The sequence below is a fragment of the Chiloscyllium plagiosum genome, unplaced genomic scaffold (assembly GCF_037043375.1).
Source record: "Chiloscyllium plagiosum isolate Xiang-an unplaced genomic scaffold, Cpla_swu_hap1 HiC_scaffold_7, whole genome shotgun sequence".
Taxonomy (NCBI): Eukaryota; Metazoa; Chordata; class Chondrichthyes; order Orectolobiformes; family Hemiscylliidae; genus Chiloscyllium; species Chiloscyllium plagiosum.
In genome coordinates, this window is record NW_028270145.1 from 57083833 (window position 1) to 57096613 (window position 12781).

General features: G+C 40.9%; 1 protein-coding gene across 4 annotated transcripts in view; it reads right to left on the bottom strand.

The window, feature by feature from the left end:
* Positions 1-6192: 6192 nt before the first annotated feature.
* Positions 6193-12781, bottom strand: part of LOC122551589 (serine/threonine-protein kinase tousled-like 1) — a 141785-nt gene continuing 135196 nt past the window's right edge. For all 4 annotated transcript variants that reach the window (XM_043693717.2, XM_043693715.2, XM_043693714.2 and 1 more), the window contains 3 exons: positions 8073-8184; positions 7874-7981; positions 6193-7745 (listed from right to left, as the gene is read on the bottom strand). In XM_043693717.2, coding sequence (XP_043549652.2) covers positions 7569-7745; positions 7874-7981; positions 8073-8184 — 397 coding nt within the window. In that variant the 3' untranslated portion in view covers positions 6193-7568. The remainder of the gene's footprint in view (positions 7746-7873; positions 7982-8072; positions 8185-12781) is intronic.

The following is a 12781-nucleotide window of genomic DNA, read 5'->3' on the forward strand; positions in this document are numbered from 1 at the left end:
ATGTTGCTGAACAAAGAGACCTTGGAGTGCAGGTTCATAGCTCCTTGAAAGTGGAGTCGCAGGTAGATAGGATAGTGAAGAAGGCACTTCGTATGCTTTCCTTTATTGGTCAGAATATTGCGTACAGGAGTTGGGAGGTCATAGTGTGGCTCTACAGGACATTGGTTAGGCCACTGTTGGAATATTGCATGCAATTCTGGTCTCCTTCCCTATCAGAAAGATGTTGTGAAACTTGAAAGGGTTCAGAAAAGATTTACAAGGATGTTGCCAGGGTTGGAGGATCTGAGCTACAGGAAGAGGCTGAACAGGCTGGGGCTGTTTTCCCTGGAGCATCAGAAGCTGAGGGGTGACCTTACAGAGGTTTACAAAATTATGAGGGGCATGAATAGGATAATTAGACAAAGTCTTTTCCCTGGGGTCAGAGAGTCCAGAACTAGAGGGCATAGGTTTAGGGTGAGAGGGGAAAGATATAAAAGAGACCTAAGGGGCAACGTTTTCACACAGAGGGTGGTACGTGTATGGAATGAGCTGCCAGAGAAAGTGGTGGAGGCTGGTACAATTGCAACATTTAAGAGGCATTTGGATGTGTATATGAATAGGAAGGGTTTGGAGGGATATAGGCCGGGTGCTGGCAGGTGGGACTAGTTTGGGTTGGGATACCTGGTCGGCTTGGATAGGTTGGACCGAAGGGTCTGTTTCCATGCTGTACATCTCTATGACTCTAAGTTGTTATTTACCATATAATTCCCAATCTCTGAAGTACTTTTTTGTAGCCACGGTACTTGTTTGGCTGGTGCAGCCAGGTTTCTGGTCAGTGTTAATCCCAGAATGTTGATTCTGGGGTTTCAGCAACAATAATGCTTTTGAATGAAATGAGGTGGTGGTTAAATTTTCTCCTGTCAGAGTTGGTCATGACCCAGCAATCACATGTGCTTGCCTTTCATCAGCCCAAACCTGAAAGTTATTCTGGTCATTTTGCACTTGGAAATGGACTACATCAGTAATTAAGGAGATGAAAATGCTACTGAGTACTGAGCAACCATCAGGAAACATTCCAACTTCTTACTGTGAAATGGACGGGAGGTTAGTGAAGAAGCAGCTGAACATGGTTAAGCCGAGGGCATTACCTTGTGATACTCACCTCCATGGCACAGTGGTAGTATCCCTACCTCTAGACCAGGAGGCTTGGACTCAGGTTCCATCTGCTCCGGAGGTCTGTGAAGTAACCCTGAACAGGTCGATGAGAGAATAAAAAATAGCTTGAGGAACGTCTACAGAGATGCCCTTGGGTTGAGGTGATTGTCCTCTAACAACCACAACCAACTCCTTTGTGTTAGATATGCCTCCAACTAGTGAACAATTCCTTGCCTCCGATTCACAATGTCTTCAATTTTGCTAGGGCCACTTGATTTCATAATCGATCAAATACAATGTTGATGTCAAGGGCAACAATCTGATCTCATTTCTTGAATTCAACCTTTATGTCTATGTTAGCACCAAAGCTCTAATAAGTACTAGAACCTAGTGATATTAGTGGAATCTGACCTGACTGTTGGTGAGCATATTATTGTTGGGTAAGTACAGCTTTATGGCAATGTTGATGACATCACTTTACTAACAATTGAGAATCAATTGATGGTATGCTAACTGGCCAAGTGGAATTTATCTTTTTTTTCTGTGGACAGGACATACTTGGGTAAACTTACACATTGTCGGGCATATGCCACTGTTGTAACTGTACTGGAACAGTTTGGTCAGGGGTACAGCTAGTTCTGGAGCACAAATCTTTGGTGACAGTTAGCATGTTTTTGAAGCCATAGCTTTAACTGTGTCTTTTCTTTCTATCACATACAGTGAATTGAATTGGCTGAAGAAAGGCATCTTGATGTTGGGGTCCTCAGGAGGAAGCAGAGATGAATCATCCATTGGACACTTCATTGGAGACAATGAAGGTGTTCTGCAAAACATTCACCCAATCTCACCAGTGTACAGGAGACGAGATTGAACGCAGTACAACAAGCTTCCTGTGAAAAGTTGTGTTTGGGTCCTGAACAGTGATTGGAAAGGAGCAAATGTATGGAAATTTGTCATTGCAGCGGGGTTTGAAATGTTTGGATTGACAGAGAAGTGGAGAGAATGGTTCCAGAAAATACCACTTCTTCTACCAAATCAGGCAGTTTCAAGGCTGTTGGGGTGGAAAACTGGGATAAGAGGAACCCTAGAATTGTTCTGGCAAGGCAAGGCAGAGATATAAATGAGACAGGTGATTCCATGGACCCTGTTAATCTTGATGAGGGAGTAATGAAGAGCAAACCTGGGTTGAAAAATAAAAAGTAAGATATATCAGAAGCAGTGGAAGGTAGCATCATCAAAATAGAGAAATGAAGAAATTGGGAGAATGGAATGGAATCCTTACAGGAAGCAGGGTTAATTCAAGATAATTGAGTTTGAGTTTCTACTGGATAGTGGTGTCTACTTCCAGAAATGGAAACAGAAAGGTCAAGGAAGAGAAGGGAAGAGTCAGAGATAAATCAAGTAAAGGTGAGAGAAGAATGGAAATTGGAAACATAGCTGACTAGTATTTCCAAAAGCAACACCAATGCAGTCATCAATGTAAAGGAGAAAGAGTTGGAGGGTTCAAAGTAAAACTAGAACAAGGAATGTTCTATACACCACACAAAGAGACAACCATAACGTGTACTCATGCAGATACACTAGCCGGGCACCTTTTACATGGATAAGAGTGAGAAGATTTACAGAAGAAATTACTTGAAGTGGCAAGCAGCTCAGCCAGGTGAGGAAGGTGGTGGTGAATGGAAACTGATGGGGGTGTTTACAATTGTCCATTCAGAGTGAAAAGGAGGCAGCTGGGGCTAGGAAACTAAAATTTGTGGTGCTGATATAGACAATTATGAATGTAGGTGGGAAATGACTGAACAAGGGGAGAAAGATGAAGTCAAGATAGGAAGAAATTAGTTAAGTGGAGCAGGGACAGGCTGTAACAACAGGTCTGCCAGGACAATTTGGTTTGTAGATTTTAGAAAGAAGATAGAAGTGCGCTGTGTGGGATTGGGTGACTATGGGGCAGAGGCTGTGGAGGGAAGATCTCCAGAGGAGTCAACGACTGTCCTGGAAACAACAGCTTGATGTTCAGTGGTGGGGTCATAATCTGAGGGAAGAGGAAGTATCTGAGGGTTTCTGGAGTAGGGAGAGGACTCCTACCCACTGAAATGAGCATGGAGGTAAAAACAAAACAACAGTTCATCATACCCAAAATACATTGAGGTGCTGACCTTTAGTGAACACAAGTTTACCATTGGATAACAGGAGGTCAAATGATGTAGAGAAGGAACAGCTTTACTCTGCTTAAGGCACAGATCTGTTCAATTGCCATATACATCTCTGAACAGGTTGATTAGAAAATATGTTAAATAAAACAAAACAAAGTAAACTGCAAACCACGAGCTCCAAACCACACCTAAAACTTCTCTTGCACAAACCCAGATAAATTGCAAGAACCTTCATACAATTCCATGATAACTTGCTGAGTTATTCTGTAATTAATTCTTCATTACCCATCATTTACATTTTCCTTTCTGATCTTGTGGGTTTGTGTTTTTACAATTTTCTAGGATTTATTGAATGGTTTTAAAGAAACTTAGCTCTAAGTCCCAAAACAAAACATCTCTCTAGTCTGCCGTTTCTGCAAGGAAACGTATCACCTTTCCCTTTCTCCAGCTTAGTAAGCCCACGTGTAATTTTGTAGCTTTACCTTAGAACATAGAACAATAGAACATTACAGCGCAGAACAGGCCCTTCTCAGCTCATCCCCCTACACTATCCCAAAATCATCCATGTGTTTATCTAAGGATTGTTTAAATCTCCCTAATGTGGCTGAATTGACTACATTAGCATGTAGGGCGTTCCACGCCCTTACCACTCTCTGCGTAAAGAACTTGCCTCTGACATCAGTCTTAAATCTATCACCCCTCAATTTGTAGTTATGCCCCCTCGTACAAGCTGACGTCACTATCCTTTCTTTAGCAAATATGGATATCCTTCTGAACTTCCATTCTTTTGAGGTATCCTATCAATCTTTAAAGCTCAACATCTTAATTACCTCAAAAAATATTAGCATGAACTACAAACTAGGTATTAACAAGTATAAAATGACACTGGCCTTTGGCTAATTGGATAAAGCTTGTACTGTGTAAAAAGATAAAAACCAGAAAACACTTAACAGACAGAAAATGCTAATTATCTGTGTGTGCGCACGTGCGCATATATATATGTTATCAACAGAAGATAAACATGGGGCAGAAGTTTCTCTGTGTTTTGAGAAAATAAGATACCTGATAATGAGACACACAAGTTGCCTCTTCAAAGCAAGGGCTGCCATTTCTCCTTTGAAATCAAGAGCCCATGGCTGGAAATCTCACTGAGCGAGGGCTGCCACCAACCAGAGGGTGCCGAGTCACATAGTTGTCAGTGCCTTGAAGGACAGTGTTTGTTCTTCAGCAATAGCTAACTCAAATAAAATCATCAAGCGAAGTGTTTTGTGACTGGGCTGAGGTGGGGCCGGTGGAAACAGATTCTGAAGATTTTTTTAAAAAATTCAGGGGTGAGATGTGGGTGTCATTGGCTAAACCAGCATTTATTGTCGAGCGAGCAGTTAAAATCAATCACATTGTTGAGGGTCCAGACTCATATGTAGGCCAGACCAGGTGAGAATATAAAATATTCCCTAATGGCATTAGTGAACCAGATTTTTTTAAAATAACAATCAGCAGTTGGTACATGATCACAGTTAGGCCAGCTTTCATTTCCAGATTTTGAGTTCATATTTTGTTTGAACTCATGCCCCCAGAAGGTTAGACCAGGGTTCCAGTTCAGTGACATTACTATTATGCCAGATCTCTGGGAAATGAGGACAGATGATAACACTCTGCCCACTGTGATTGTGCACAAATTAGTGTAGATCAAGGGAGACTTCTACTCCTGACAGGCAGTCAGCACTGGTTTATCAGTCAGGTAGGTCACCCTCTATTTGACTCCCTGAAAGCAGAGATAATTACAGCCAGGACCAGAATTGGCTCTGAAGTAAATCATTATATGACCACTTGAGCACCTCAACAGAGCAGCACGATTGAGTTCTGCACAGAAAGGCACAATTTGGGTGGATGTGGAAATATGAGGGAGTTCTTGTCTGCCACTAACCTACCTAATTAGCTTCCTTGGGCCTTTCCAAGGCTGTCATGATGGCAGATCAGAATCCTAAATTATTGAACTGGCCTCTAATATTCAGCAACTAAATTACAAACAATGTGGGCAAGGGAGGGGGGGGGGGGGGGGGGGGGGGGGAGTGGTTATAAAGGGACAAGAAACAAAAGATGGATCTATAAAAGGTAACAAAATCCTTGCCAGCAGCTGCAGTCCTAAAATATAGGAATAGTAGTTAAGATCTCAAATTGTTTAACTGAGTTTGGAAGGTTGTGAAGTGCAGAATTGAAGGTTGAGATATCAACCTTAGAGTTTCCTCTGAGCAAAGGAAATCACTGTCATTGACTTACCCTCTTCCTTCCCTTTGTTCTCCCATTTCCCTCCTCTGTAATTGCTTATATTTCTAACTTCCAGTTCAGGTGATAGATAAATTTAAAACTTTTTTTGCTCTCTATAGATACTGCCAGATCATATTATTTCCAGTATTTTCTTGATTTCAAATTTTCAGTATCAGCAGTATTTAATAATTATCAGTTGCATGTTTCAGCTCTTTTTCATGCATTTTTGGTTTCCTAGAGATTGCAGTTGCTCAGGTTGTTTTCATATATCCTGAAAGAAATTTCTGTTGTCAGTTTTATTGATTTATTCTAATAAGAACATTATTTTGTTTTTTTTTTGTTGAGGGTTATCACTGCTGTTCATATCAAAGTCAAGCATTATATAAAAAAAAAGGGACTGGCTGACTCAGCAGTAAATACATTATTTTATAAAATAACAGAACTTTTTCTAACTATGATCTAATCTAAACCAGAAAGACTGATGGCCTTATTCCAACTTAGAAGTAAAAATGGAGTTATGAGTAAAAGTGGGGGGAAAACGGATCTGTCGTATTTTGAGGCTCAACAGAAACTAGAAATTGAGACTATGTGCTTTACAATCATAATAATAATAATTTGTAGAACGCTAAGCATATAGTTTTTCCAGAACAGATTGAGATATTTTTAATTGTGTGCATGATGCTTAAAATATACATTTTCTTTGACAAAGCTACCTGAATGAAATATAATTTTGAATGTTTATTACTAGTTTTGGCTACACTCTCTACAGTATCAGCAGCACCTTTTTATTGACAGATAACATTTTATTTACAGTGAAAACAGTCGCTTTCAACAAACAGCAACACAGGCAACAGCTTAATTATACAACATTAACAAAGCCTAGATGAACCAATTTTGTTTTGTTTCCAAGTGTACTAATTACATACAGGTATTCTATAGTATGGATGTTAAAACAAGCAGTAAATTGTACTAAACAGCAAGATTTTGTGTTACTGAAAATGGTTGTAATTTGTACAGCACAAGGCAATTGTTCAGAATTTAATGTTTCACATCATATTACCTACACAGAATAAATCAATAATCCTGCAAACATGTGATCTCACTTGCATTTTCATTTTTCTTCCAAAATAGTTGAAAACCAGTTGAATTATTTTGTCAAACAGGTCAGGGCTTATTAGTAAAATGTCCTATTCCTCAAAACTACAAAACTTAAAATGGTTTTATTTAACGCAAATTAAGCCTTTAGACACTTCAGTTGTGTGGGTAATGTATGAAGGCAATGTTATAACAAAAACACCAATGCAACCTAGCAGCAATGGCAAAAGCTCCATTATTAGAATAATAGTTCCCATTAAGAAAACCAAACAAAGCCAGATTATAATACAGCCTGTACAGAATCAAACTGTTGTAACTTAAGAACAAGTATAATGAAATCATTTACAACAATATAAAACAATGCTATCTTACTATTGTCCTGCACAGTACATTCTACAGTTTGACCTTTAAATACACCAGCTGTTCATAGTAGCTTCAATATGCAAATGGTTTTGTGCACTGTTAGATTTTGAGGGCTACTACAATCTCTCTTTACATAATTTTATTGGGTTGGTTGTTGTATTTCTTTGTGCTAAAATCATTTGTTCTGGCCTTATTTTAAACAAAATCAGTATTATATTAAAAAACAGTCCCAAAGTGACTCATTAGGCTACTATATACAGTGTTCCCAAAAAAGCAGGAGAGGATGAACAGTTCTGAACACAAAGGCTGCCTAATGGGAGTACTGAGCTTTATGGTCTACAGTAATTTTGTAACAAGTGCAGCTGATTGTTGTCCATGGTTCAAACTCTATTTGAAATAAATCAAATGATTCAACAATTGGTGCCTTTCAATCGTTTCACCGCCTCCCCCTTTCATCTCATGTCACCTGGCCGGCCACAAGTTGTGACATCCAACTGCAGATCAACCTTGAAACAAGTTCTACAAGAATTGTTAATGTGACTAAAGTAAATCTTAGTAAGAAACTATGCTCGACATGGGTGAAACAGGAATTGTGGCTGGTCCAGGCATATGAAGGTTTCCTGAAGAATTGGACCGGCGCATATGAGGGAGAAGGTAGGCATCATTAGCCAGCAGATGGACATCAAACCGATCTTCTTTACGGTAGGCTAGACAGCGCCTAATGAAAGCCTAGAACAACAGAAACATTAGACATTATGCAACATGCGTCTTGACAATTAGTTAAAATAGTCAATTAAAAAAAAAAAATCACCCATCATTTTCTAACAAGGTTACATAAAAACACTTGGAACAACTACCTTTGCTTCATTGCTAACAACTGGTTTAACAGGAAACTGGACTTCAGTAGCTTTTAATATTGTGTTCTCCTGTAAGATGTCTTGCTGGGATTGATTGTGGCCAAATGGCTGAAAGAACAAGACTTCACATTAGATCACTTCTTCCCCAAAATTGAGAGAAATAAACACACCTATTGGCATACAAAATGAAAACTCTCACCTTACGACCATACAGACATTGGAAGAAGATAACACCTACAGACCAGACATCCACTTTGTTGGAAATTTTGGGTGGTTCTTTTCCTACAACAAAGCACTCAGGAGGCAAATACCTGTCAAAATTTAAAAAATGCAACCATCAGCATACAGTTCATCCAAACAAAAATTATCCTTGAGAAGAGAAATTTAAACCAAGTTATGGTTTAACAAATGCTGTACTTCATTGTAAAATTATTTAATTAAATGCATTGCACAACTAATTAAATAAAATGGGGACCTGCTGGACCAATGTGACAAGTATACCAGTTAGATTAGAATCAAATATCCAGAAAAATGTATTTGCATGATCTCAAATATAAAATCTTAGGTGATTGAGTGCCGTGTAGACTGCTTCAATTCAAGATGGCAGCATACCACAACCTTCTTAAGGATAATTAGGGATACGCTGACCATTTAACAACACCTACGTTCCATGACTGAATAAAAAGATTAGAAAATAAGAATACAATTGTATACTTTTCCATGTATTATGAAAAGCTTTATCTCAAAAGAGTTTTAACAAATATCTAGTCTCCACCTGTAAACATTTTTAGAATCACTGAAAATAATTTTCAAAAACACTGAACCATTTTTAAGTCTCATTAAGTAGTCAGTTTCTGTGAAAATCAAATATCTGTTAATATTAATACTTCCTAAATAAGAGTACTAAGTGCCTGAAACAAAATGAGCTCAAGCTGAACATTCCTGCAAACATCAGAAACCTGCCACTCATTAAATTTAGTCTGGGATTGTGGCCAATTTTGTGAAGGAGTCTGGTTTTGGGTAAATCGGCATTAAAGATTTACGCTCAAGTCTCAGCATATTGGTGCTAGTTCAACTGGGTTGCATCAGCCTCAATTTTAGCTCTCTGAACTTGGGTTTACACAGTCAGATGGAGTCTCAAACCACCATTATAACGGATTATAACATTCCTACATCAACTAAATTTGGGAGAGTCTCCAACTTGGTTTTTAATGTTTTATTAAATTGGGAGCTTCATTCAGATAACATGTGAAAAATGAGATGCTTCACTGGGACAAAATGGGGTGGTGGTAATTTTGTTAAAGCACTCTATTTAGGCAGGACAGATTCAACTTCACTTTGAAGTTGGTTCACATAATACGTACCCCCCCCCATACTTATATTCACCCATGAAACACAGGAGGTTTCAAAAGTCATCTCGAATCATATTCATTTTAATCTTTCAGTTTTGAAAACATAAACCCATAAAGCTAGGCTAAAGTATAATGGCCAAGTTTTGTTGCAATTACAAGTTTTGCCTCTTTGCATTAGCAGGTTTCATCAGACTGGCTTTGATCACAAACATACATCAAAACACGGTGATCTTCAAGTACAGGGCGACCCTCGAATCTTTGGGTCCGGTTCTGTGGTTTCAGTTCCCTACAGGTTACTGTGGCCCAAACATATCATAGGAAACGTTCCAAAACCAGGGACCAAGAATTTGTCCACACCTGTCTGTGGTTTTGGGCTTCCGCGGTAGGTCTTGGAATTTTATCCCCCGTGGGTACAGAGAGGCCATTCCCAGAATGTCAATTGTTGATGCTATTATATCAGCAAATTAAGAATTCTGGGTTTGCAAATGTAATGAAAAGTTTGACATGGATGCTGTATGTTCATAAAGGTTTTATTATTGATGGTTCAGATGGAGAACAGTATTGGTGCTTCAGGGTACATTACAGATGGCAGATTACTCTCCCAAGATATGGTCCGAGTGTCTCTTCACATCTGGATAAGTAAAAATGAGCTTGCACTTGTGTAGCAAATATATATGTGTGCATATGTATAAACACACACACATATACATATATGTATAAAAACCATCCCGAAACTCTTCGCAGTCAACCGACTAACTTAAAAAGAGTGATCATGTTGATTGTGTGGATAAACATAACAGACAATTATAACGAACAAATGGGATAAATAACAGCTCATTTCTATCTTGGTGGTGTTGGAGGAGAATAGATTGTTGACTAAGACACCGGGGTAAAACTACTTCTTCCTTTCAGCACACTGATATCTTTTACGTTCACTCGTACAGCTGGATGGTTTGTTAATTCTGAAAGATTTAATCTCAGTACATGCACTACTGTGTACTTGGAGAGTCAAAGTCCTATACTCGGGTTACACTGCTATCAATGTACAGCATTTGTACACTACCCCCCACCGTTTCCTCCAATACTCCAAAATGAAGACATCTTCATTGCACATTAAGAATAAATTCTGTGAAACAGCAGCACAGAAATTTACAGGGCAGAAGGCAATAGCCTAGTGGCATTACCATGAGACTCAGAGACCCAGGTAACAATCTGGGGACCTGGGTTCAAATCCCACTACAACAAATGGTGGAATTTGAATTCAAAAAACAAATTACCTGGGATTAAGAATCTGCTGAAGACCATGGAATAATTGTCGATTGTCAAAAAACCCATCAGTTTCACTAATATCCTTCCTTCAGGGAAGGAAAATCTGCCATCCTCACCTGGTCTGATCTACATCTACATGTAACTCCAGAACCACAGCAATGCAGTTGCCCTCTGAAATAACATAACAAGCCATTCAGTTGTACCAATCACTACAAAGTCTCAAAGAAATGAAACTAGATTGCATGGTGGCTCAGTGGTTAGCACTGCTGCCTCACAGCACCAGGGCCTGGGTTCGATTCCCGCCTGTCTGTGTGGAGTTTGCACATTCTCCCTGTGTCTGTGTGGGTTTCCTCCGGGTGCTCCGGTTTCCTCCCACAATTCAAAGATGTGCAAGTCAGGTGAATTGGTCATGCTAAATTGCCCACAGTGTTAGTCAGGGGTAAATATAGGGTAGGGGAATGGGTTTTGGTGGGTTTCTCTTCGGAGGGGCGGTGTGGACTTGTTGGGCCAAAGGGCCTGTTTCTACACTGTAGAGAATCTAATCAAATCTAATCTAATCTAATCGAAAACTAGCATTGACCTGGCACTGGAAAAGACAAGAGCAGAAACAACCCTGCAAAGCCCTACCCACAAACATCTGGGGGCTACTGCCAAAACTGGGAGAGCTGTCTCCTACTTCCTTCAGACCAAAGGGGTAGCCAGTGTCTTCCTCAGATACATGGAACAGTCCATCTTCTGCAGTTACACTGGCACTATCCCCCACCGTTTCCTCCAATGCACTGAGACTGTTCCGGTGCCACCTCGTGCTCCCACGAGGAGGTTGAACAGTTCATCAATTTCACTAACACCTCACACCCTGACCTTAAGTTCACCTGGACCATCTTGGACATCTTCCTCCCCTTCCTCGACCAATCCGTCTCCACCTCTGGCGACCGACTCAATAAAGATATCAATTTCAATACCACCAACTCCCACAGCTACATGGACTACACTCCCTCCCATCCCCCCCTCATGTAAAAACACTGTCCCTTACTCCCAACTCCTCCACCATATCTGCTCCCTGGGAAAGTAATTCCACTCCATAACATCCCAGATTGCCTCCTATGTCAAAGATCACAATTTCCTCCCACATGATCAACAATGCCCTCAAGTACATCTACCCTCCTTGAATCTCAGCCCTCCATCCGCAACAAGGATAGAACTTCCCGGTCTTCACCTTCCACCCCACCAATCTCCAGATATGACTCATTATCCTGCGCCATTTCCACCACCTACAATCAGAATCCACTACCAGAAATATATTTCCCTCCCCACTCCTATTTGCGGTCCACAGAGACCATTACCTCCGTGACTCCCTTGCTAGATCCATGCACCCCCACTATCCCACCCTCCACTCCTGGCACCTTCCCTTGTAACTGCAAGTGGTCTAAAACCTGCACCCACACCTCCCCCCTCACCTCCATCCAAGGCCCCAAAGGATCTTTTCACATCTGGCACAGTTTTCCTGCACATCCAAACACCTCATCATATGTCCATTGCTCTCAATGTGGTCTCCTCTCCACTGGGGAGACAGAATGCCAACTTGCAAAATGTTTTAGGGAATATCTCTGGGACACACACACACACACACCAAATAACCCCATAGCCCTGTGGCCAACCACTTCATCTCCCCCTCCCACTCCACCAAGGGCATGCAAGTCATGTGCCTCCTCCACTGCCAAATCCAAGCCACCCAATGACTGGAGGAAGAATACCTCATCTTCTGCATTGGGACCCTCAAACCACACGGCATCAGCGTTGACTTCACCAGTTTCCTTACCTCTCCTCAACCCCACTTCATCCCAGATCCAACCCAACAACTTGGCATTGCCCGCTTGAACTGTCCCACCTGTTCGCTCCACCCTCCCCTCTGATGTATCACTATCACCCCCTGCAACTGTATCTACCTATCGCCTTCCCAGCTACCTTCCCCCACCCCCACATTTATCTCTCATCACCCTTCAACTCCCCACATTCCTCATGAAGGGCTATGCCCAAAACATCAATTCTCCTGACCTGCTGTACTTTTCCAGTGTCTCTCAAACTAGTCAAGCAACACCTTGACATACTCGTACTCACAGAATCATGCCTTACAGACAACATCCCAGGCACCACCGTCACCATCCAGCAGAGGCGGTGGCACAGTGGTATGGTATACGGTCGGGAGGGAGTTACCCTGGGAGTTATCCTCAACAGTGACTTCAGCCCCCATGAAGTCTTATGGCTTTAGGTTAAACACGGGCAAGGA